Source organism: Enhydra lutris, unplaced genomic scaffold (assembly GCF_002288905.1).
Source record: "Enhydra lutris kenyoni isolate GAN:26980312 unplaced genomic scaffold, ASM228890v2 scaffoldscaffold15, whole genome shotgun sequence".
In the NCBI taxonomy this organism is placed as follows: Eukaryota; Metazoa; Chordata; class Mammalia; order Carnivora; family Mustelidae; genus Enhydra; species Enhydra lutris.
The window spans coordinates 475,264-502,152 of NW_019154099.1; the positions used below are offsets into that span (position 1 = coordinate 475,264).

Here is a 26,889-nt window from a genome sequence, read left to right on the forward strand (position 1 = left end):
GGGTCCTCTCTGAAAAGCATCATTATCCTCCTTTGGGCCTCGATCCATCAATTTGGAGTCTGCGTGCACTGGGGGAAGAGAGCCCAGTGGTTTCCCCTCTCCTGGTCTAGTCAGTTAGGCCTGGGAAGAAGCGGGCGGGGAACAGACGAGCTTTGACTGTCCCTCACCCCGAGCAGGCTATCATGAAGGATCTGTAGGCTCACTGGCACCCTGGCTGGCATGGCCAAGAACACACTGTACCAATTCCCCTGCCTTTATACCGAAGGGACCTCGTGGTACTTTCAAAAGCAATATTCTATAATTCCCCACTTCCTAACAGTAATGATCATTTTAATTAGTTACTAATAGAACTCCCATGGATTTATGGTTTGAGCAAGTCAGGTTTTAATCTTCTTAAGCATTTAATTACTAGCATTTGAAAAGCATTACATGGTGGATAATAGCAACTACTCTCTTGAAATGAGATTGGGGTGAAGACATGGAAAGAAGTTGGGAAATTGCTTTGTCTTTTTAAAGTGCTGCTTTTCTAAGTCTTGCATCCTGCGAGGAAATACATTAGATGAATATACACCGTCAAAGGGAAAGTTCATCCAGCATAAGTCTAGGGAAATGAGAATACGACTAACTTCAAAGTCCTTGTCAAGGGTCTATTTAGTAAACATGTCCGTTGGTAAGATGTTCAAAGATGAAAAGTAAACTCATAAAAACAGAACGCCAGGAGAAAACTCAAATGTATTCTTAAAAAATGACAGTGTATATATTTGCATCTGGAGAACTGTTTGGAGAATGATTCATAAAGAAGCACAAAAACAGTTATTTCTGATATTTCTATTAATATCAACCTAAAGACTCTTACTTCATCAAATACCATTTCTCACACATTGGCCACCATTCCTGGCTAACACAAAACATGCGAGTCTTCTGTGTTCCTAGGGCACTTGAAGGGATAATTGTCTGAAAACAGATGACTCCCTCTTTCTCACCTGAACTTTGGTTATGAACGGAGCAACAGATTCAAAGTCTAAACACCTTCGTCTTGGTCGAAATTCTCATAGAATCACCATTACATGAATGTTACATGCCAATTTGGGAGGGGTGTAAAAAAAAAAAAAAGGAACTTCCTTTTCAACTAGAATCTTTTATTCTCTGACATTAACAGGTCTTATTTAACGGTTTCATCCTAAGAGAACTAAGAAATGAGCAGGAGGGGAGGCTGAGGCATTTTTCAGCCCAGCCAGAACTGCAGTGTCCAGCCTGGCAGCCATGGGAGTGGCCGGTGACCTACCGTTGACACCTACCTCCTGCCGCTCCACGTCCATGTTCCAGACCACGATCCCACCATCACCACCGCAGGAGATGAGCTGCCGTGTGTGCTGCGCATAAGAAAGGGCCTGGACTTTGTCACTGTGAAAGAAAGCCAGGGTTAGTGACAGGTCTGGAGAGCAAGGCGAGCAAGCCTTAAAGGCAGGAAGCCCGGCAAAGTCAATCAGTGTGCATGCTTCCCCGTAGCCCAGAGCACAGACCTTAGAAATCAGATGGAATCAAAATGTTTATTTAAGATGCTGAGGCCTCAGGAAGAGAGAGCCTTTGTCAGTTACCAACACTTGAGAAAAGCTGAGAGAAACCTGATTTTTGAACTTATTCTAAGGTGGGACTAGCTCCTTCCTTAATTAGATAAAATCTGTGGTACATGGCTATGCTGTATTTGTTCAAAAGCCATGATTTCACTTTTTTACCTTTTTTTTTTTTTTTAAAGGATCCTTTAAGAGTATTGGAGGTCATTCATTGAAGCGCCCACTGCACTGACCAGCCAGAGTCAGGTAAATCATGTTGGCTGAGGTGTGGAGCGTGTCATGGTGGCTTAAGTCCAGGCGCCATTTCTTGGTTCCAGGGTGGAGACAAAGCAGCAACAGACTTGAGTTTTGCTGACTCTCTATTTTCTCTAGTTTTCATTCCCTCTCTACTCATTTTGTGCTCGATTTTCCTCTCTAGTTCATACATGGCTGATGAATTATTCCCTCTTGGGGGTAGCTACCATGGAGAGTCCAGTTCTATGGTCTGACAACGTGGTGATCACTAACAAAAGGTTATAGACATTATTTTCCACTGGGTGAGGGAGCAGGGAATAGGGCCCCTTGGTTGTTTCTATTGGAATATTTTTCTCTTTTGAACTGAAATCAATTAAGAATTCTGTGCCCATTGGGAAGGAGAACAGCTCCTTGCAATCCGGACTGGTGATTTGTGTGCTTTCGTGTTTCCCTCTGATCTGGGGCTGAAGCTGTGGGACCGAAGCACACAATCTCTGTGTGTTTGTGACTACTGCTCAGAAAGGCTCTTCCCTCTCATGTCTGGAGTGCTAGCCTATTGCCAGAGGGCATCAATAACTTAGATTACAGTATTCTTTTTTTCTGATGTTTTCTTTTCTTTTTTTTTTTAGATTATGGTACTTTTTAGATTATAAGAACTTGTTCTGCTTGGCTTATAAAGACAAACAAGTGCTTACATAAATTGAATTTTCATAAACTTACTAGAAAAAAAAGAAAACTATGCCCCTAAAACTTTAAATTTACTAGACGTAAAAATTCTTTTACAGAAAACACTAACTCAGTAACATTTTAAGAATCTAAGTTCACAGAATTGAGGTGAACTCTTTGGCAAGTGAGATGGAAGTGATAAATTTTAAAACAGAGCTGTCTTTCTCTGATTCATCAGTGTTAAGTATGAGCAAATGTACATCTTATTTTACTTGGGTTGATTTCTTCTAAATAAATATATATATATATGCATACATATATATACACACATACATACAGTAACTGGCCAAATAAGCTACTATTATGCCTATATAATCCTATATATGAAAAATGTAAATTCATGTTCAACTCAACTAAATAATGGTTTTGGTAAACTTTTCATATAAATAGAAATTATGTTTTATAGCACATCAATTTAAAGATAATCCCCAAGATCTTCAAGCAACTTAAAGTGGATTACTCTAAGTAGAGCTAATTGATAATCATTGGATAACAACCTTAGATAATTTCTAAGTAAGTTAGAATACCGAACTTTGATTACAAAGCATAATATTGTTTATATATGTCTGCTTCTCATTTTTTAAATTACAGAGAGGGTATAACTTCGGTGAGTCATTTTCATGAACATGTTCATTTCTGCCACCTTAAGGAGACATAAAAGTGGTGTATCTTGCAGGAGAAATTTCTGTCATGTGTGTTCATGAACTTTGTTAGTCTGCTAAAACACTTGTATGTGACAGTTCTCAATTATCCACATCCTCCCTCTTCCCAATTTGCTCTATGAAATGTAAGTTAGTTATCTCTGGTTAATCAGTTAAAATGGGTGGTTGAGATTATATTGGGGCAATGATGGAAACAAGATACAACTATGTATGGGCTTTTGTTTTTAAAAGAGAAAATGGAGTAGTTTTATCTTAAAGCAATGGCTCTCAAACTTTTTCATCTTAGGATTCCTTTACAGTCTTAAAACTAATTTGAGGACACCAAAGAGCTTTGGTTTAAATAAGAAATTACCAATATTTATTGTATTTGAAATCAAAATGGAATTCTTAAAAAATACTGATTCAGGGGCGCCTGGGTGGCTCAGTGGGTTAAAGCCTCTGCCTTCGGCTCAGGTCATGATCCCAGGGTTCTGGGATTGAGCCACGCATCAGGCTCTCTGCTCAGCAGGGAGCCTGCTTCCCTTCCTCTCTCTCTCTGCCTATGTGATCTCTGTCTGTCAAATAAATAAATAAAATCTTTAAAAAAAAAATACTGATTCAGTTGAAAATAGCAATGAGGAATCCATTCTATTTTAATATAAATAACACATATTTGGTGAAAATTAACTCTATTTCCCAAGGTGACAAATTTGGATGAAATAAATGGCCTTGTTTAACATTTCTGCAAGTCTTTCTAATGTCTGGCTTAAGAGAAGAGAGACAGATACTCATCTCTTTCTGTATTTGTTCTGATACCACTCATCACGCAGCCTCTGGAAAACACCATTGTACATTTGTGAGAGACTATGCATGACAAAGGCACTTCTAAAGTAAAGTACAAATTTGTTCCAGAATATGAGAGAGAAAAATGAAGGACAAAACCTGGAAAGTGAATTTTATTTGCTTTGGTTTATAATACTCAAGTCTGAAAAAAGAGCCATAAAATGCATTAAAATCTTGGCACAGTTCCCTCAGTTTTGATGGCTTGTTTCCTTGCCTCACTGATGAATGCTTCTGACTACAATGCAAAAGGATATTCTTCACCTTCTATAAAATCTGCCTCGCTAGCAAAGATTCTGTGTGTCACCACATTATTTTCAGAGCTCTACGTTGACTTGGTTAAAGTCCCAAAAACACCTTGGACAACTCTTGATGATTTTGCCTTCCTAGGCCGTACCCTACATTTTGAAAAAATAAAATAAAAAATTTAGGATACTTTCTACACCTACAACTACCTTTGAGATTCCCTAGGGGATCCTTGAGAATTGTAAAGATCTACTCCTCTGCCTTATAAAAAGAGAGATACTATAAATAACTCTATTTGTTTGCCCTGTTGCTATTTTAAGAGTTTCGTGGGAAGAGTTAACAGATCAGAAGAGATGCTCGGCCTTCCCTAGGTCAGGTCAGTTTAGATAACAATTTATTAATATAAGTATTTCTGAAGTTGCATATTTTATGGGAGGACCCTGGAGGTTCATCAGAGCTCTCATTGTCTCTAATATGCTTTCCCCTCCAGGCAAATACTGATCAAAACTCTCAGGACATAGTTATGTAGGTTATCTCAATAGAGAATTTTATTCTTCTCCATTATGATTACTATTTGTCACAGTAAAAAAAAAAAAAAAAAAAAAAAAAAACAAAAAAAAAAACACCCAACAATATAGACAATTTCTGTTTTACTCTGATGCTTGCCTGATGGCTCGGCTATAAGCTACGGGCCAGAAAGGACAATCTTAGAGTTTCATGGAAAAGGGCTGTTATGTGCCAGGTATTTTAAAATATTGATATTTCGAAAGAATAGACTCTTGGGCAAAGGCTACAGAGTGGACATTGCTTAGGTAATTTTTAAGCTGTGCTAGTGGACTGAATCAGGATTTCCTTAGATTTTTGGACTCTTTAGTATGGATGCAAATGGCTTCATGAATGCAGACTGCTAAACAAGAACCAGCAGAACAAGAATTAATTATACGGGACTGGATGAACTAAAGACGGAAATTTTACTGTGGTCCTTTGTCTGGAATACTGTTGATGCTGTTTTAATGTTCTATTTTCTGGATATGGGAGGGTTCTTTTTCTCCTACTCTTTATCCTATCTCTAACCTACAATCTTATAAACTCTGCTTTTATAAGCTAAACAGAAGCATTTAAAAATGATGTCCAGGTTTCAATGATTCCCCCAGAATTCGAAAAGTATTACTGAACCCCCTTAATTTTAATGGCAAGATAAAATTATTTCATAGGTTCAATTAGCATCTATCCACAGGATATGGTTGGGCAACCAAGCCCTTACCTAGATTGTCCTATTAGAGAACGATGCTCATTTAATCAGATATGATTTGTCTCTTGAAATTAAGAAGCCAATGGCTACAAAGCTCTGCTAAGAAAACTGGCCTAGTACCTGGTGTGCAGAGGCCTGGACTTACAGGTGGTAAGGAAACTACCAGGAACCTGGCAAATGTTGGAAACCTCAAGGAGTTCAACCAAGTTGTAAATACTATGGTTGACCTAGGGCAGAGCATATTTTGGGCCTGGTTTCCTAATCTTGGAATAGCAAATAAAAGAGCCTTTGAAAAGCACAATCCAGGGTTCCTTATAAACATTTCCAGGCAGAAGTTAATTTTGTGGGCTCAATAGTTGTTTAATAATTCTCTACGGGTCTATACTTGCAAAGTAAACCAAGATGACCTACATGGTTAATTAACACTCTCACCACACAATGTCAATAATTAGGCCAAACCTTAGGAGACCAACCTTCTTCTGTGATCAAGAATAATCTCTGAGATTATTAGGATGAAAGGAGAGGACAGGGGAAGAACGATCAGGCAGACCGTGAAAGACTGAAATGGGCAAGAAGAAAATACTGGTATCTTCAGCAGAGGATTAGGGGGCATCAGGCACACCTGTCTCAGTTATGATTCTCTAGGGGCCTCCATCTTGCAGTACCTTTAACTGTGCTACTTCATAACTCTGTAAATGTTAATTTGGTATTATTGCAAATTAATCCTTCCAGTGAAGAGGGAACGAATCCCCATGCCCCGCCCCTCCCATGGAGGAAGCCATTTGTAAATCTACCTACAAATTCATTTCTGTTCTCCTCTGCCTATGTGTATGTCTGCTCTTTGGATTTTCCTTTGAACTGGTTGTAACATCTTACTAGTTCCTTTATTAATTAATGACTTAATATAAAATCCTTGACAGGTACTCGTTAAAAAAGGAGTCTGTTGTTTTCCATCTCTCTTTGTTGTTATTTCACCTGTCTTAAAAAGTAGGGAGAGTTGGGACGCCTGGGTGGCTCAGTTGGTTGAGCAGCTGCCTTCGGCTCAGGTCATGATCCTAGCGTCCTGGGATCGAGTCCCACATCGGGCTCCTTGCTCGGCAGGGAGCCTGCTTCTCCCTCTGCCTCTGCCTGCCATTCTGTCTGCCTGTGCTCGCTCGCTCTCTCTCCCTCTCTGACAAATAAATAAAATCTAAAAAAAAACAAAAACAAAAACAAAAAAAAACTTGCTTTTAAAAAAAAAAAAAAAAGTAGGGAGAGCCACCATTCTGACATTCATGGGCAAGAAGGAAAATCTACCTAGTTGAGCAGACTCATAACCCTGTGATTTGAACTACATTTCATTTGTTAAGGCATCTTGATACACATCAGTAATCTTGTAAAACCAAAATAAGCTACAGAAGGAAATGCTTTGCCACTCAGAGCTGGCAGCAACATTCAGCAACAAATACATAATTTATGGGACTCCAATACTGTTAATATTCCGACATAGAAGAGTGGAACACAGTGACGAATGCTGGATTCCAAGCTTTATAATAAAGCTGCTCAGGGCCTTCTTGATTTAACGGTTCACGATGTAACCGCCTTGAAGCTAAAAACGAGGTAAGGAAACAACATCTCCAAGTTCTACAGATTAAGGGTTATAAAGAATAAAAGATATGTTCTTCTTACATTCATGTTTCATCTGACATGAGTGCAGCATTTATACGAGAAAGCATTTCAAAACTGGTTATTATTTTACGGCTGAGAGCTCCATGTATTGCTGCTGGAGCACAAAACCCTCACTTTTCACAACGACCAGAATCTGCCGTCTCCAACGACTACACTTACTAGGGACGGCCTCCTTTCCTTACTCACTAGCCCTAGAGGGAACATACATCTTATTAGACCTAGCTATATAATCTGGGGGGAGCTGATGAGGAATGCAAATACAAAGCCCCTTGCTAAAAATGTACTACTTATAAAACAAGATGGTGACAGCACATTAGCCCAAGCGTGGGGCCCAGTGGGACCTCGCAGGTAGAACACCCAGGGGGCCAGTCCTGTGTCTGATGCTTGCTCCGGAAAAAGGGTAGAGAAACCTTTCTTCTTTTTATAGAAACCGATTTTCAGACATAAGCTAACATCTGCCCAAATGTCAACTTGGGCCCTCTTCCACCCCCTAAGAGCAGGGGGGCTTAACTGTATAGCAGCTTTCATTTCTTTGATGGAGAGTTCTGGGTAACTTAGGGAAAAATCGAATCAGTTATGCATCTGCTCCCGGAGAACTTGCTCTCTTAGATTCAGAACTCCCGTCTCACACCAAAGGGCCCCCGGAAGGATTTACCTCCTCAGGGACCCTGCCTAAGAGCACCCGTTCAAGGCTAGCAACATTTGGCTGTTTTCCTGGCTATGGTGGGAGTTCAGATTAGCCACGGTCTTTCTGTCCACTTGTCATTTCCTGAAAACACTGTACTGAGTTCACGCAGCTGTTTGAGGTAACCTCCGGATGCTGAGAACTAGGAGAACCCATTCATCTCCTAAGACCCAGATCAAGAGTGACTCCCCGCAAAGAGGCCTCCCATGTTACTGGCACACTGTCCCACCTTCACCCCATTCTCATGCATCTAGCCTGTTCCTTGTGTCCGTGACTGTTTCCACAGTCCCCCTTGTATCTGAAGTGCCTACTACAAAGTCTGGTATATAGATGGAGCTCAGTAAACAGCTGTTGAATGTATTATAGGGGGAGTAAGTACATGTGGAGGTATTTCCACTGAAAATGCTATATTCGGAGAGAAATAAGACTCCTATCCAAAATCGTGATTTTCACATTACCGTAATTTCTGTGAACAAGACTAATTTTAACTGGCACATACTAGCCCTTACTCTTGTGATTTTTTTTTTTTTTAAAGATTTTATTTATTTGAGACACAGAGAGTGAGAACACCGTGGGGAGGAGGGTCAGAGGGAGAGGGAGATGCAGATTCCCCACTGAGCAGGGAGCCTGATGCGGGGCTCAATCCCAGGATCCAGAGATCATGACCTGAGCCTAAGGCAGAGGCTTAACTGACTGAGCCATTCAGGAGCCCTTCTGATTATTTCACATACATTCTATCATTTATGTTTTTTGACAATCTTTGCGGGTTTCTCTTTCCAATATTATCCCTACTTTAGAGATGAGGAAACCAGGATCAGAGAGATGAAGAGTCCTGCCAAGGCCTACATGGCCATTAGCAGAAGGGCAGGCTCGAACACAGCCTGGCCCGGCTCAGAGGCCAGTGATTAGCGATCACACAGTACAGCATCTCCCCCTTGATAAGGTTCTCCCCTCAATGAAAACCCTCACTGCTAATTCTTCGATCAATTATGTATTTAGCTCATTTAGAAATAGAAAAGACATCTCTTCCCCTGGATCCTAATAATAATTAACTAATAATAATAATGAGAAATGCTCCTAAATCTGAGATTTGCAAAGAGAGAAAGCTTGCTCTCCTTCCCCAAACCAGAAGAGGATGAATGTGAGAATTCTACTTCCTTTCCTAACTTTACACACAATTTACCTAATAAATAGAGAAAGATCCAAATTCTCCCGATGGATATTTATTGATGAATAGCCCCTTTCCTCACCAAAAGGCTCTGAAGATGCTTGTAACAAAAGTCTTACACATGCTCAGAGTCGGAAGAGAAAAACCAAGAGTTGGGACTGTGGAAAATACCGAGGCCCTGAGCGCCAACAGCAGGGGTGGTGACCATGTCCCATGTCACCTGTGGAATCCCAGTGTTGGTGAAGGGTTCCATCCTAAGAAACTACTCAGATCTTTACCTGTGCTTTAAATCAAGTTACCATTAAGTTAAATTGCCACAAAGTCTTAGAAACCTAAGAAAAATACTGTTAGAAAGGAAAATTATGGTCATAAAGTTGGTCATGAAATGATAGGTATTATCTAAGAATAAAAAAGGATCTAAAAAAGCCCAAGTATCATTATTAGACTTGACAAGGGCATGGGACAATAAATGTCCAGGTTTATGCTTCCGTAATACCCATCTAACTGGTAATGGATACTTCAGAAACAAAATGGTCTCTAAAACTGGAACCTTTTCTTTGCCTTTCCTTTCAGAGCTAGCACATAACCATGTTCTACTTGCTGCAGGGCATAAAAACACCAAAATGTTTCAAATGCAGATAGTACTGCATAGAAGTATACTTTCTTAGCTTTTTTCCCTTGGACTTGGAGACATTTTAGTTACTCTAGTGCTAAAGTTCTCTCTGCTTTAATGGTATTTTTAATGCACCAAATCAAATTACTTGTAGAACTTGTCATACTTCTGCTGCTGAATAATGATGGAATGAAGCCACAGAACCCAGGACAGACCTGGGGAGCTGTCCCCCCCACATCATACTCGGATATTCCCACCAGAGGTGAAGGCATCTCCCCCCTGCTCTGGGGTGGGGGGTGTCTCTGGTCCGGTTGGCTTTGCCCAGTTCCCAAGCTCACCTCTTTGGTGCCTGATCTGGAATTCTAACCAGCTGTAGTCACCCTGGGTGGGGGGGGGAAGATGGGAAAATGAGGAATTGTAGGACAGCAAGGGACAGCCACGGGCCACAAGAAAAAACTCTTTTGGCCTCTCAAGTAGAAAGACAGATCATGGAGCACAGACAGAGGGGAACATCTGTTAGTATTTGCTTCAGGACCCCCAGTACCGAGCACAGGGCAGGACAGAGAGAGAAGGCTGTAAGGACCTTTCTCTGTTGGACTGAACTAAGGTTTGGAAGACCTAAGCTACCAGCTGGGGGCTTTGGGGACTCAATATTCTCCAAAAGATGACACGTGGCTTCCCTTTTACATATACAGGGTTCTTACAAGATGACACTGAGGTATCTGTGTGTTTGCTGATGAAATACAATCACTGAACACCAATCCCATGGCCAATTTCCAGGGCAAAGGAATGGTGGCTGTGAATGTGGCCCTGCGGCTCTCCTTCCTGCCTGCTGCCCTGGCCCCTTCCTTCTGGCACCTTCTGTGAGTCCCATTCTCCTATCATTAGCTCTGGAGTCTTCCTCGTCTCCCTCTCAGGCACTCAAACCCACTCGTAACAGGGTGACCCAATGTATGTTGAGGAAGTTCTTTTCTCCCGGCCGTGTGACACTGGGCAGCCCCTCCCAAGCTAAGGTCTGGTGGTGAGGAGCCCCTCACAGAGCTCCCTTTATTCCTCAGCTTGAGCTAAATAAAGCACCAGGCAAAGGCCTTCTGCCATTATTCCTGTTTAAAGCCAGTGCTGACTGGCGGCTCCTGATCTCACCAGCCTGCCATCCCCTGAGGTCCTAAGGGGGTGGATTATCAGGATGGACTCCCAAGTATGGTCTGTTCCAGTTTTGAAAAGGCCAGGTCTGTTTTTCTTAGAAACTGGAAGGTCTATCCATTCAGGTTCCATTTTTCTGGGACTGAGAGACTCTGTCTCAATTTTATAGCTTCTCCTTTTTTTACCAAATGACAGGTACAACTTTTCCAGATCAAGAGTTTGTAGGAGGGCACTCAGCACGCAGTGGTGCTGGTGTCGAGCACTGTTACACTTTACTACCCTGTGGATGGGTCATGCAAGGTTGCCTGCTGGCTTTATTAACCACTGTGCAAAAATAAAACTAGTTATGAGCTAATCTGAATGAGCCCAACAAATATTACTGATCTTCATTAAAAAATGGCCTTTTATTTCTCCGAGAGCCTGAGGTGACAGGAATTATTGGCAGATTGGAGAATAACTATTATTAAATAGGACTGTGTTTGCCTTCTCTTTCTCTTCATTTACATGGATGATGTCAACCCTTTCACACAATACTGATGCATGGCCCCTTGTCATGGAGATAAATACAAGGGAACGATTCCTCTAATGAGCTGATGACGAGCTCCGAGTGGCCCCACAAGCCAGGCAAGGCCCCAGACAACGGGTCTATTCTCTCATGTGGGAAAGAAGCTACTTCTCGAAGACTAAATTCTAACACTAAGATAATTATCTGTGAGGAGGCCCTCCAAAATTGAATCCGTTCATATCTAATAATCCCAACTGTAGATGTAACTATTTAGGAGAATATTTTAAAATCAGCATTTCTGGGTAGATTAACAGAAAGAGCTAATGTTGCTTAAAACTAGTCTGTTTCACGGGAGCCTTTGTTTACGGCTGTCTAGAGTTGCTCTTAACATCACTGTAAAAACTTTACAAGTTAAAAACAATTCCGATTAGCTTTAGAGCTCAAAAGCAGATCTCCTGTTCTTTTCTGCACATGACCCTGCTTTGCCCCCAGGACCAGCGGGCAGCACAGGGTAAGGCAGGTCAGAGTGTGGTCTGAGGGCCACGAGGAGAGCTGCCCAGGAGGACTGGGACAGCACAGACACCTGCAATTCCAGACCGGTGGCTGGAATCTCCAAAGACACAGTCCAAGAGTCTACATTTTAACAAATTCCTTCGTGCCCCTTTGCACACTGCAAAGTTTGAGAATGGCTCCAAGGAAAGGCAAAGCTTTCTTTGCTCTTCCTCTCAGCCCTGTGAAATCTGCCCCTCAAGGAAGAAGAGCCTGATTTGAATAAAGGTGAAACCTCCATCAGTATTTGGTGAAGCACCAAACAGAGAGTGTAAGGATATTATTTCGCCCCTTTTCCTTATGCTGCCAGGAATCTTGCCACATTTGAACTCAATTATTGAAATTCCATAGGCCTTCCTGGCTTATATTTTTTAAGTTCTTTTTCCTCACATTCTCAAATTTTTATCCATAAGTCTCCCCGGTTCTCATTTTTCCTTTTTATTTCTTTGCTGCCATTATTTTATTTTACGGTTTTTGCAAGCACTCACGTGCAAATCCTCCGTGGAATTAAATGAGGGATAAATAAATAAACATACCTTGGCACAGATATAATTCCAAGGGGCCATTTCTTGTGTTCCTGCAATGTTTCTTCCCACGCTAAGATCCTGCCACAGACACTGGACCACACGCCTCTGTTTTAGCTTTCCACTGGGAATCTTTTCTCTGAGTTTTTTTGTTTTTTAAGATTTTATTTATTTATTTGACAGAGAGACACAGCAAGAGGGGAACACAAGCAGGGGGAAGTGGGAGAAGGAGAAGCAGGCTTCATGCCGAGCAGGGAGTCCGATGTGGGGCTTGATCCCATGATCCTGGGATCATGACCTGAGCCACAGGCAGATGCTTAACAACTGAGCCATCCAAGCACCCCTGAGTTTGTTAATAAAAGCACCAGCAGTGGGGCGCCTAGGTGGCTCAGTGGGTTAAGCCTCTGCCTTCAGCTCAGGTCATGATCTCAGGGTCCTGGGACTGAGTCCCGCATCGGGCTCTCTGGTCGGCAGGGAGCCTGCTTCCTCCTCTCTCTCTCTCTCTGCTTGCCTCTCTGCCTACTTGTGATCTCTCTCTGTTGAATAAATAAATAAAATCTTAAAAAAAAAAAAGCACCAGCAGCCTTACTTGTGTCCTTGGAGCTCGATGGCCGTTCCTTTTCTCCCACCGATGTCCCACATGATGACAGAGTGATCTGAGCTGCCAGAGAACAACACTCGCTGGACAGGGTCCCAACAGAGAGCAGTCACCCCACCTGTGAGGACAGACACAGCTGGACATTAGTCACAAAGCAACAGTATTATGCACCAATAAATGTGAATGCAAAGGAGTGAGGATCTAGTGCAGTTCTTCTGCTTATAAACAAATAAGTCCCTGAAGTGAAAAAACAAAAAAACAAAAAAAACCCCCCAAAAAGTGGATCCTTCAGCATTTTCCCCCCACATTTAACATACCATAAGATTAATTACTATAAAAACCAAAAGAAAATGAAAAAGGCAGCAAATTGTCAGAAAGAGATGTTATTCAAAGAATGGAAAATATCACACTACTTGCAAATATTACCTGTATTTTCTTAACTTCTAACTACCGCCCCAGTATTTTCTTAACTTCTAACTACCGCCGACAGTAACAGGCAAGAAGTGAACGGAGTTTTAAAAAGCTAGACTGAATTTTCTTATTCTCGAACACAGATACAATTAGACCACAACACCAGAATTTAAAATTTATTTTCTCTCTGTGGGAATTGAAGTTTACAGATTCTAGGTTCATCGTTTATATCCTGAAGTGTCCATTTCCTCAACTGTAAAATGGGGATCACGGCAATACATCTTAACATCTACATACAACTACTACTATTATTAATGATGCTATGGGCCTAGCCCCTGCCTGCCTCACAGGGCTGTGGTGATAATCAGGTTGGATCAATTCTATAGGAGATCTCTGTAAACCACAGCGTGCAGTACACACGTTGGTTATTAGCATTACTCTACTGGTGTGGCTATAAAATATTATGACAGATCTTTCTCTCTGGTAGTCCCTTTATGAATCAAACCCCTGCACGATGAGAACAATATTAACTTTTTCCATTTAGGATGAGCCCAAAGCCTACAAATGCTTAAGAATGGGAGAAATACTCATTTTTTTACATGATTGAAAAATATTATATTCTGAAAAGAACATAAAATAGCATCTTGTTTATGAGAACCTGACATTTTTCTTATTTACATGATCAATTTGTTCTAACAAAGTGCTGTACTTTAAAAGCTTTTAGGAAAGTTTCCTTTTTTTTTTTTTTTTAAGATTTTATTTATTTATTTGACAGACAGAGATCACAAGTAGGCAGAGAGGCAGGCAGAGAGAGAGAGAGAGGGAAGCAGGCTCTCTGCTGAGCAGAGAGCCTGATGCGGGGCTCGATCTCAGGACCCTGAGATCATGACCTGAGCCAAAGGCAGAGGCTTTAACCCACTGAACCACCCAGGCGCCCCAGGAAAGTTTCTTTTACATAATATTCTCAGAAGGGTTTTCTTTCTTTCTTTCTTTTTTTAAGATCAAAGGCGGGGAGGGAAGTCCCACTATTCTGGCTTGTGGTTCATCGCTTCTCGCCATACCTGCACAACATCCTCCCACCCATGTACAAGTAAACAGCAACCACCGCCCCTGCCAATCTAAGCAGTCTGCCCCCTGCCGCCACCTAACGGCACTGAGCAGCATGGCCAGTGGCACACAGGCTCTAGTGTGGTCTCTTGAATGAATGAAGGAGCAGACGAATGAAAATACATTTCTTTTTAATCCACAATTCTCGTTATTTGAAACTCTTCTACTAGACTTACTAATCCTTCCAAGTTAAATACTGTTCCTCCTTTTGTGCACCAACGCTTCTTCGTTCGCTGCTGTTCAACTCAACGATTACCACGTCCCGGGGTTTTAAGTACCCATGGACAACTGCGGTCCTGAAGCAGCTGATCCTTCTTCCACAGGAATCTCAGAAGGCCAGCAGTGGCCTAACACTGTGTCACGGAGCCTACGTCATGCACCTCACACCCTCCCATCATGCAGGCCCCGGATCAGCTCACATCATCCCAAGAAGGGTGAGTGCAGTACAGTAAGGAGACCCCATTCATATAACTTGTATTACAGGAGATTTAAACACAGTATGTCCAGGGCTCCGTATTGTCTGTAGTTTCAGGCATCCACTGGGGGTTCCTGAACTTGTCCCTCGCAGACTGGGGAGGGGAGGGGGAACTATGCTGTACCTTTTTTTTTTTTTTTAACATTCTTTAGTATTTGACAATGTAATACACTTCAAGATGTTCTATCCCGCAACACACGTTATTTATTCCCACACAGTACCCAAGTAACTTACTTGGTTAAATATCCGTGGCAGTGTTAGCCAGCTGTCCGGCTCGAGCCCCACTCCCCGGCCATGAATGGAGTGCTCCCTGGAAAGGTGCTCTCCTGCAGGGACCATATTTATGGGCCCTCTTGTATCTAGGGGGCATGTCACCAGATCTGAGCAACTGAACCCAAAAAGTAATCTGTGTTCCTTCCAGGCCAAGGGGATTAAGATGTCCCTTTTTCACTTTCTCTTTGTACCTACTCTTCAAGGACTCTAAGACTCGGGGCATGGGGAAAACCACATTCTAGAAGGAGTCAGAGTCCCTGAATTACCATATGGAAGAGAGACACCTGCACTGGGTTGTAACCCAAGCAAGAAGTAAGGTGCTTCATTAAGCCATTGAAATGTTAGAAATTGTTTGTTAGAGCAGTTAGCATTAGCTATTAAATGCCATATATTTACTGGGATATACAATGAGACTGGCCCAAGGGGCGCCCGGGAGGCTCAGTCAGTTAAGCGGCCAACTCTCAATTTCAGCTCAAGTCACGATCTCAGGGCCATGAGACTGAGCCCCACGCAGGGCTCCTCACTCAACAAGCAGTCTGCTTGAGAGTCTCTCCCTTTCCCTCTGCCCCTCCCCCTGCTTTGTGTCCCCTCCCTCTAAAATGAATAAATAAATCTTTAAAAAAAAATTAAGGTTGGCCCAAGAGGAAGGTGAGAGTCACCACAGGCTTCATGAGTCAGGAAATAAAAAAAAGTTACTGGTATAGACTGTTAACACTGATGTGTAGTACTTAGAATTGGAGAGGACCCCAGCTGGAAAACCAATGCACCAACCAAAGCAATCCACTGTACACTCTGAATTGTTTTTTTCCAAAAGTGTATCTGAAGTCTAAGCACTTCTCACCACCTCAACCACTACCATCCTTGCATGAACCACTACCAAAATTCTTGGCCTAGAAAATGGAAAAGCATGACACGTATTTTCATGGAACGCCTATGGGGGCAAAAGGCACTCTCATACGTTGCTAATGAGACTCCAAACTAGCGCATCAGGGAAGGCCACGTACAACAAACAACACCTGCACTTGGCTTTTAATCCAGCAATCTCACTCCCAGGAATTTATCTTGAAGATACTGTCCCCATCCCCACGGAGTAATAAGAAGATACACATGCATAAGGAGAATGCTCACAGAAGACAGTGGCGGACTATGGTGCATTCGCTCAGTGTTCTGCAGCTAGGAGAACAACGAACAAGATCACTTAGGAGGACAGCAAGGGATTTCCAGGATACACTGCAAAGTGAAAAAGGAAAAGCACCAAAAAATAGCTACATTGTGCTACCTTTCATCTAAGAAAAAACTGCAAATAAGAAATGAATGAGCTCAGCTACCTTCAGCAGGTGCACAGGAATAGCAATGGAGAGGGGATGAAGCAGAGTGGCACTTTTCTGAGTATATTTTTTTGGTTTGGTTCTGTATTTTGGGACCATATTCATGTTTCACATACTCAAAAATAAGTAAATAAAATCAACAAGGGGTATGTTTGGTGGGGGGGGGGGTAGGGTATGGACCCAAAATAGAAAGATGAACAGAAACTAGTGAACCTAACTGTATTACAAATGAATGATCTGACCACAATGAAGTGGGGCAGGGGGAGAACTGACAAAAGCTACTTTGGAAAACAGTAATTTGACAACACATCCTAAGGCAAAATATAAGATTTGTACACAAATATAGTACTTTATTTAGTAGGTCTGTATATGGGTTATGTAGGTCAGCAATTCTGCAGCTATTCCATGTGTATTTTAGGACTGAGCAAGTAAATACATAGAGGATAATGAGAGCTGAGTTTCTCACTATCATCATAGTTACAGCTGTTGGGGCGGGGGGAGGTTAGAATAAACTCTTTGGTGTTAGAATGTAATTGGAAGCATCGGTATGAACTCACGTGTGTGTACACACACACAAACATAGAAGACACAGAAATAGAGATGTGTGGGGACACACATACATTTCCTAGCTCTGTCTACTGAGAGGACCTAGAAGCTACGATCTTCCTGCCAACGGGTGCACACAGAGCACCCAGATTCTGGCTTCTATATATTATCTATTCTTCAATGAAAGAAACAACGGCTGAATGGATAGTTAATTCTGGGACTGAGGCACAGAGTATGCAAGATGAGCCAGGAACATCATGTGATATCAGAAAGTGAAGAGGGGGCGCCTGGGTGGCTCAGTCGGTTAAGCGTCTACCCTTGGCTCAGGTTCCTGGGATCGAGTCCCTGCATCAGGCTCCTTGCTTCTTCCTCTACCCCTCTCCCCTACTTGTGATCGCTCTCTCTCTCTCATGCTCTCTCAAATAAATAAAATCTTCAAAAAAAAAAAAAAAAAAGGGATAGTCAAAAAGTCACAAAAGCCAGCATGAAGAAGCCAGTGTCCCATTGGTCAAATCTGGGGGACAATTTGAGCAAGAAAATAAGTTGAGTGGTAGTAACAAATTCTCACACATAGAAATAATTAAGAACTCGTGAGCCCATACTGGTATAAACAATGGAAAAAACAAATAAATATGGGGGAGAAGTAAAGTTTTTCCTTATAAAAAAATTCCAACCAAAATTGTAGAAGAGATAATGACTAGAAAAAGCACAATCTGGCAAACACCACAGTCATAATTGTTTCTAGTAAGAGTCATCAATGGAGTCTCAGTGGATAGTAAAATTACTGGACAGAAATATGATGAGAAACAGTATTTATACAGTTTCAAAATACTTCCTCGTAAAATACTTCTGAATTACAAAAGGCTGACTAAAGTGGAGAAACTTGGCAGACACTACCTTAACCAAATGATCAACATTAACATCACCAGAAACAGGATAAATCAGTATCATGTGCCTCTTGACACAATCCACTGAGAAGGACATAACATCACTTCCATGGTATGCTTATAAAAAATGCATCACCTGAATTTAACCATGAGGAAACAACACAAACTTAAATGGAAGGACATTCTGGCTAGTACTTAAAAACGCCAAGGTCATGAAAGACAAAGGAAGACCAAAGAGCTGTCTCAACGTTGAAGGAAACCAAGGCCATGTTACCACCGAACCCAAGTGGTCCCGGATCAGCTTGTGAACACCCCGAGGGCTCAGGGTCTTCCACTGCGCTTCAGTTAAGAGATGAAAAAATGGAAGAAAAAGCTTCAAGACGGGAAGGAGGAGGGGACTGGGGAGAACAACAAATAACTCTTGAGGTCCGTCCCAGCTCTAGGTACATGTCCTAACAATGGTGTCTCTTGGAGGCTGGGGTATAAAGCACAAACCATAGCGCTCATTGCAAATCAGTGCAACCGGCTTGTTCTCCGCATCTTCCACAAGGCAGACACCAGGTTAGGCTCTGTGGATATAATCAAATCAAGACTCAGATCCTACTTCAACACAAACAGAGCCTAAGATTGTGGGATTAGTCTGGAAAACAAGAAGGGCGTGCATGCTGTGTTTGGTGGAGCATTCGCTCATGGAACACGTGGCTACTCCCTCTGCCTGGAGTGCCCGTCTTACTTCTGATCACTCAAGTAACCCTTTCTTTCTTCAAGGTGGAGCTCAGGCGCTGTCTGCTACAGGAAGCCTTCCCCAACATTCTCAATTCAAGTGAGGTGCCCACTTCTGTGTGTGTTTCTATCCTCAAACTCAACCACTGCATAGGAACTTTATCAGATTATTTATCTCCCACAGGAGACTTTACGTTCTGTATCTTAGTATTCAAGCAGTACCCAGTTCCTGGTACACAGTAGGTACTTAATAAATGTTTACGCACCTGCCTGTGAGTTGCATGGCAGAGAGTAATGGGAGACAATAAAGAAGATTAATAAGCCATCACTGCAGAGGCGTCTGGCAGAGCCCTGGGATGGGGGCTGATGGGAAGGCAGCACACTGAGTCACGGGGGTGTGTGTGGGGTGGGGTGGAGGGCACAGAGGAGTGGAGAGGAGAGCTGCTGACAGGAGAGTGTTCCAGCAGCCCTCAGCAGACACCTTGCTGAACAGTCCTTCTTATAGATGCTTTGGGCAGCTCAAGAAAGGCAACCGCCGCTAGCGAGCCTGCATTCCAGAGCAGCGCAGACCCGCACCTTGGCACAGTCCTCACCCACAGTGTCCTCCTTGCTCTCCATATATAGGTCAGAGAACAACAGTGAGGGGCTATGGTGGATGTGGGTTTCTGGATTTATGATATTTCAAATCACAAACATCATTTCTTCTATTTCATTTTACTTCCCTTCAGATTCCTCCATATTTCTGTTCCCCTCATTTCATGATATCTTTTCCCTACCTTTGACCTGCATAATATAGGATTGCTAGAGCAGTTTCCAACAGAAATGAATTTACTCTTAAAAATAAATGTTTTTGTCAAAACAAAATTTTCTATTTTCTCGTAAATGAAAAATTACATAATATCCCAACACATGGACGTACCTTATTTCACTTACTGTTACATTTTTTCCCAACTTTTAATTATTATAATTTTTGCTAAGATGAACATTTTTATTTGTAAATCTTTGATCATGTTCCTATTTAGTTAGAAGAGATTCCCAAACACGCACCAGATCAAAGAGTAGGAAAACTTTTAGAAATTTAATACGTGTCACAAAAATGCACAGTGAGCTCATTTTTTAGAGGCTTTTACAATGTATCTTGCAAAAGCTAGAGAGACTATGTGAAGTGTTGCAAAGTTGGGGCTGGAAACGGCTGGGTCTGTCCTTATTGGTGTGACAGGGCACCTCGCCAAGAGCGTGCCATCCCACCTACAAGGTGAAGAAGGTGTGCGGGCTCCCTGTGATGACAGGAGAGCAATGAAGCAAGTCCCCAGAACACAACGTCTCTTGAATTAAGTCTCTGACCTTTCAGCTGCTGCATTTTGCTGAAGTGAGGAGGTTGCTGTAAAGCTGAACGTGCTCTACCTGCAGGCGACCCCTTGCTCCCGAGATCCACCAACAGACATGCCGCTATCTCCTTGCTGCCTCCCCAGGGGCATCTCCAAGCACCGGGATCTCTCTCCCCAGACCGCTCCAACCTCCAGTGCTCCTGGTGTCAGCAAACACCATCACCATCCACCCAAATGCTTCCAACAGAAACCCGGGATGCCCCCACCCAAAAGCCAAGTGCTGCTTGATCTCCTAAAAAGACCTCCCGCCACGCCCACGGCCATCCTCCCAGTCCAAACAAGTGGGGCTCTGGCAGCAGCCATCCTTCGAAATGGTCTCTGCACATCCATTCTCGTCCCCCCTCAATCCAGTGCCACCGCTGCCACGCTGACTTGTTAGAATGGAAAGCAGGCCACCGCCCTGCTCATACTTCATCACTGATGTGTGATGTGTGATGTCGTGTGATCATCACTGATCTCACAGTGCCTGAGAACAATGGCCGTCATTCTCCACTCACATTGCCTGGGAGTTCAATCTCTACTCCTCGCCTCTGGCTCTCCACACCACCCACAGGTGGCCATACGGCTGCTCACACTTGCCCACTCCCTTCCAAATACCTGTTTCACACACCTGGGGCCTAGAATGATCTCATCCCCTGGGTAACTCCTCTTTCTCGTTAAGGTTTCGTTCAAACACCACTTCCCTGGAAGTCTCCCATTAGCGCCCTGGAGAGGGAAGCCCTCTTCTTCTTTGCTTCCGAAGCAGCCTCTGAGGGCACTGGGGAATCACGGTACTTGCTGCACTCATAACCTTTTGAGGAACTACCTGTGTTTACTGGTTTAATGATCACAGCTTAATGATTTGAACTTGCGTATTGGCACTGAACTATGCCTCTCCTTGTTTTAGTTATTTTTGTTATAGTTATACTGTAACTTTCAATAATTTCCCTAATAGTTAATGAACAAGTCTGTGTTTTTTTGTTAAATAGTGTGCTTTGGCAAGTTCTGTTCAAGCCCTTCTGTTTCTAGTACGTTCATACTAATCAAAATAACCCTTAGACATAAAAGAAGTTACTTTACTGATACTATGGATTTCCAACGGTTAAAATCTGATTCTCCCCCCTGCCTTTGTTCAAGTTAGTAGGACTTTTTGGTAGAAGTATTTTCTGATTTCTGCAGAAATAGCAAAGAACTATGATACCTAGCATTTAGTTCTAGAAATAAAACCAGCAGAGGGAGCAAAGGAACATAAAACTAGTTTCCTAGGTCCCCACGGAGTAGTAAATGCTATGTTGGCCTGTGGTATTAGGCCATTGTCATCTCTAACCCACATTTTTATATGACCTTCTGTATTGTAACAGAGTGATGGGTGAATGGTTAGGACTCTGTATACATACCAGACTGTGTGCTTCTGAGTTTGGATCTTGACTGATAAGACCCCCAATATCATTCTTTAATGGATCTGGGTTCATCTTTTAAAGTCTTTGTTTTGGGGTTTAAGGGAATGAGATTAATCCTTCAAAACCCCTTTTCCCAGAGTTTGGGATCTCTCAGGGCCCAGGATGGGCTGAATGGAGAGGAGGAGCTCAACAATATGTCTGCATCATCAAGGAATCTCTTAGACATCCCTGCTCTGGCTACAGATGAACGAGCTGTGCTGTAGCCAGACTGACGGTGGGTGCATACCACTATCTATGGATAACAGTAGTAAGCTGACTATGTGACCTGCTACATTTGCCTTCCTGTTAATTAGCAACGTTCCTGGGCCACATCTGGTCTTCCTCAAAGATACTTCATGATAAAGTCATAAAAGAATGCTTTAAACTCTGAGAAAGGTAAGGCATAATGCCAAGCTGACATTTTATTATTCCGACTAACCCAGAAGACAGGAAACCCTCGGGCCACTTCTGGCTCCCCACGCAGCAGTAAGAAACAGCTACACCCCTTTTCTGGCCTAGAGGCATCAACAGGGAGCTCAGAGCACCACTCTCAGCCATACAGTGAATGGTTGCCTACCAAGGAGCCAGGCTGGAAGCCGCCTCTGCCTAAACCAAGTCTGGGAACTACCCAGTCTGGTCACCGGCATGCCGAAGTCAGCACCAAAATTTCACCTTGGGCCCATCCACTCCTGGCTTTCCCATTCCTCCTGCCACATTCAGAGGGGCAGTTTCCTACTAGCTTTCCAATTATATTCTCTATTCTGCTGCCAGAACAATCTTTTAAATTCTGACCAGGTTATCGTCTTTGCTTAAAACTCTTTTACAGTTTCGCATTGACGTCAGGCTACTGCCTCAGTGATCCAAATGGACTCTCACTTCCTTTCTGGCTGCCCGCCACCGCAGAACTCAGTATGCCAGCCAAAAGGAGTTACTAAAGTTCCCAGGAGAGCACACTCTTGCAGATCTCCATGCCTTGGACGACACTGGTTTTCTCCGCCTGGAGTGCTCGCCTCACTTCTTTTTCATGAACTCAACGCTCACTCCTTCCCAAATATCTGAGGTTAAGCAACACCTCTGCTGAGAAGGCCTTCCTGAGAGACTCCCAAACCTGTCTGAGCTAAGCGCTCATTCTGTGTTCCTGGAAGTGCCCTGTACCGGCTTCCCCCTGCCTCTGCCGCCCTGTCACTCTTTGGTTCCTGTCTCTCACTGGGCTGTGAAGAATTTGAGGAAATAACTGTACCTTTTATTTCTACGATAGGGAACAGTGGCTGCGATCAACTAGGGAGAGCAATGCGTGTAAAGAGACCAGGGTCCAGGGCAGAACTCACCAAAAAAGATCACTAAGGAGATGAGAAAGAACAGTCAGAGAAGGAGAAGAAAACTGGGAGAGACTGTGTCATGGAAGCCAAAGGGAGGGCTGTTATAAGCAAGAAGGAAGGGCCATGATGTATAACACTGCGGAAGGTTAAGTACGATATGGTTTAAAACACGTCCACTGGATACAGCAACCAGCAGGTCACCAGCCACCTTGGGGACAGCAGTGTCAGAGGAGCAAGAGACAAGCCAAACTGCAGGTGGGTGGAAGGCAAATGAGAGGTAAAGAATTTGAAGCAGCCAGAAAATGATATTCTTTGAAGAAGCCTTGTTGTTTGCCACAACATGAAGACATCATGCCAAGTGAAAGAAGCCAGTCACAAAACAACGCATCCTGCAGGATGCCTGTGAGGCACCCAGAGCAGGCAAATCCGCAGAGACAGAAGGTAGAATGGTGGCTGCCAGGGGCTGGGGGTGGGGGCATGGGAGTCAGTGTTTAATGGGGTCAGAGCTGCAGTTTTATAATACAGAAAATGTTGTATAGATGTTGTATGAATGTCCTTAATGCCGCTGAGCTGCAAGCTTAAAAATGATGAAAACGGTGAGTTTTCGATTATGTACATTTTACCATAATTAAAAAAAAAAAAAAAGAAAAAAGCAGCACAGCTGTTAAAGAGAATAAGGCAAAAACTGCCTCAACAGGATACAGGATTGAGAGGGTTTTGTTGGTTGAAGAGAAAGCCAAAACATTTAAGCATGTTAATACACTGAGAAGAATGAGTCAGTCAAGGGGAGACAAAGGGAACAGTTTTTGATGTGGAGACCCCAGGAGAATCGGCTCCGGGCCAGAGGACAGGAGACTCCTCAGTGAGGCAGGAGGGCCAGAGATGAGGAAGGGGTAGAGGAAGGTAGGTAGAGGAGAGGAATATAGGGCAGGCAAGAAAAAAAATGTTTTTTGAAAAAGATTTATTTATTTGAGAGAGAGCGCATGGGACTGCACAGGGGCATGGGGGGAGGTGGGGCAGAACGGGACACAGAGAGAATCTCAAGCACTGACCGAGGAGCTGGGGCTCGATCCCAAATCACGACCAAATCTAGAGTCAGACGTTTAGCCGACTGAGCCACTCAGGCGCTCCGAAGAAGAACATTTCTGAAGCTTCTATCTGATCACCTCTATTCTTCTTTGAAGGAGGAGCTGGGGGAGGGGGCAGGGGCCTGGGGAGAGCAGTGAAGGTCTGGAGAAGTCCTGGGGAGTACAGAGGGACTGTGGAGGGGCTGTGTGGAGGGACTGAGGCAACACTGGCAGATGAACTGGAATGCTGAATGGGCAGTGGTAATGGTGGCCTGAGGCTTACGTGCGACTTGCCGCAGCCCCACGGGGACAGTGTGAATGGGGCACCTGTCCTTCCAGGAAGCACCAGGGCACCTGAACCAAGAGCGCTGGGCAGCTCGTTACTGAAGTGACACCCCTCTGGAAAGCCAGAGAGGATGGGGCGCAGACATGGGGGAATGAGGGACTGAAGACTGGTCAACACCGACAAGAGCAAATGGGGCCGGAGGCAGGGCTTAGAAAATCTGAAGATTAGAAGACTGAGTCAGCAGTGAAACGAAGTTTAAGGTTCCTGAGGTGGGAACAGTTCTGGGTCCCTATCAGGCCAGGCTTACCCAGGGTGTAGGTGGCTAAAAAGAGAAACCCAATCAGGAAAGACCTGGGTCCTATCCACAGGGGATGCTTCTATGTGTTCTTCTTCCCAGAAACACAGATAGTTAAGATTATCTTTTAGGACTCTTTTCCCCTGGATTCATTTTCCTCTTTATGCATTCCTTTTTTCTCCCTGAGGAAATCCCTTATGATCTAGGTACTATCCCATTTTACATCCCTATTCACCTACTTGTGTTCTTATATGCCATCTAAACTCAGTATGAACCTTATTCTGTACTAAATCATAGGTTGGTAATCTGTAGGAGACATAAAAAGCCCATTAATAACCATGAAAACAGGCAGTGACTCATTTCCCAGGGTCAACATCACATATTAAAAATACTAGTAAAAACGAATCATTATTGGGGCACCTGGGTGGCTCAGTGGGTTAAAGCCTCTGCCTTCGGCTCAGGTCATGATCCCAGGGTTCTGGGATTGAGCCCCACATCGAGCTCTCTGCTCGGCAGGGAGCCTGCTTCTTCCTCTCTCTCTGCCTGCTTCTCTGCCTATTTGTGATCTCTGTCTGTCAAATAAATAAATAAAATATTAAAAAAAAACAATCATTATCAACTATTCAAGTGTTTTCAGAGGCTAAGCATGGATTATTTTATATTATCTTGCTTACATGATCCTGAGATCCTGATTCTCTCCCCAACAAACAAATCCTAAATAATAGAAGAGCCCAGAAGAAGTAAAAAAGGAGCCTGTACCTTTTTATGTAGCCTAGCTAAACAATGAACATATTTTTTAATTTCACTTGTCTTAGAAGTGGGGGAGTCTGTCTTGCACACCATCTTCTCGCTCCAAGGATGGAAAGGACAAACTGAGGCAGCTGTCTTTTCAGCCTTCCGGGGTTGGTGCAGTTGCCACATAGCCTTAAACAATGTCTCATCAACATACGCCAACACTAGCTTTCTCCAGGGCGACAGGACACAGAACCAAATCACCAACAGTTCTGAAACAGAATGGCTCCTTTTTTTGTGTGCACTGAAAACTGTGGAAAATTTCTGACACTGTATCTTACTGAACCATTCTGAAATCAGTTAAATGTATCATTCCTATCTGAGCACACTGTACTCTGTCACTTTCACAACATGGCAGCTGAATGCCAGAACACGCGGCCGGTGATATGTCACCGTAAGCGCAGCACGTGGAGATACGGCTTGCAGTCCCACCTGTGTGTCCTCTGAATGTTGTGACCAGGGTGCAGTTGTCTTGCTCCAGTTTGAGGATGGTTACTTGGCCTGATTGGTCACCAATAAACACATGCCGGGTTTCAACATCAAATCTATCATGGAAACATTAAGGATCGTTTCTCAAAATTGAGTGGAGGGATTTAAGTACGTACATACATACATACATACATACACCCAAGAAACGTGTAAATCCCATATGAAGAAAGCTTGGATGTTAACACTAAAAGATACAAAAGCAGACACAACGAAGTAAAAGATGCAGCATTATGGGACAGTAAGACATCACATGGTAATGTCATTCCTTACAACATTAATTTACAAATTTAACCTAATCCCTATAAAAATAACAGAGCTTTTTTTTTTTTTTTTTCCTCTCAGAGCTGGGGAAGTTTAAGTTCATATAAAAAATAAACAAGAAGGGCCAGGAATACTCTGAAAATAAGAGCAATGTGGTATGTGATAGGGGAAGTTAGCCCTACCAGATAATAGAACATGTTACAAAATCTCTGTAATTAGAAATGTGGTATCGGTGCATAAACAAGACAAACAGACCCCTGGAACAAAACGGCCAAGTCTAGAAACATCAACAACAAACAGATATCAGCAGCAAAGCCAAAAGACAAACTGGAAAAAATATTTGTAACTTATGTTACAAAGGACCAAATGCCTAACACAAAAAGAAAAATCAAGAAGAAAGCAACCACAAACCTGACAGAAATGGGTAAAACGTATGAACACAAAGTTCAAGAAGAAATGAAGATGAAAATGAAAACGGTGTGTGAAAATGAAAATGTGTGAGTCAAACCAGACCCCAATGCTAGCCTTCAAAAGACTGCTTACAAAGCTGGGTTGGTGTCTCACAACCTGGATTTCTGGAGGGTCCCACCTTTAGCAGACAAGAGTGGCTCCCTGTGCCTTAACTGTACACAGAATATGGTTTATGCCAAATACCTGCTTTTCTACTTACTCCAGAATTTCGGTACCTGTCAGAGAGAGGCTGCCTACGTGACTGGTCTCCAGTACAAACCTAAGGCACTGAGTCTCTAGCTGAGCTTGTGGGGTTGATAACACCTAGTAATGCCACATCTAGAGATCTATCCCACAGATACACTGGCCAAAGTACAAAATGCATGCCGGAGGCTATTCGGGCCACAC

At 43.1% G+C, this 26,889-nt stretch overlaps 1 protein-coding gene across 2 annotated transcripts in view; it reads right to left on the reverse strand.

Annotated features, from left to right (window-relative positions):
* Nucleotides 1–26,889, reverse strand: part of LOC111147067 (WD repeat and FYVE domain containing 2) — a 175,750-nt gene that overhangs the window by 10,927 nt on the left and 137,934 nt on the right. For both annotated transcript variants that reach the window (XR_002640589.1, XM_022502941.1), the window contains exons 6-8: nt 25,714–25,826; nt 12,958–13,084; nt 1,299–1,404 (exon numbers count right to left, since the gene is read on the reverse strand). Coding sequence is in view for 1 of the 2 variants with exons in the window: in XM_022502941.1 (XP_022358649.1) it covers nt 1,299–1,404; nt 12,958–13,084; nt 25,714–25,826 (346 nt within the window). In the remaining variant the exon portion in view is untranslated. The remainder of the gene's footprint in view (nt 1–1,298; nt 1,405–12,957; nt 13,085–25,713; nt 25,827–26,889) is intronic.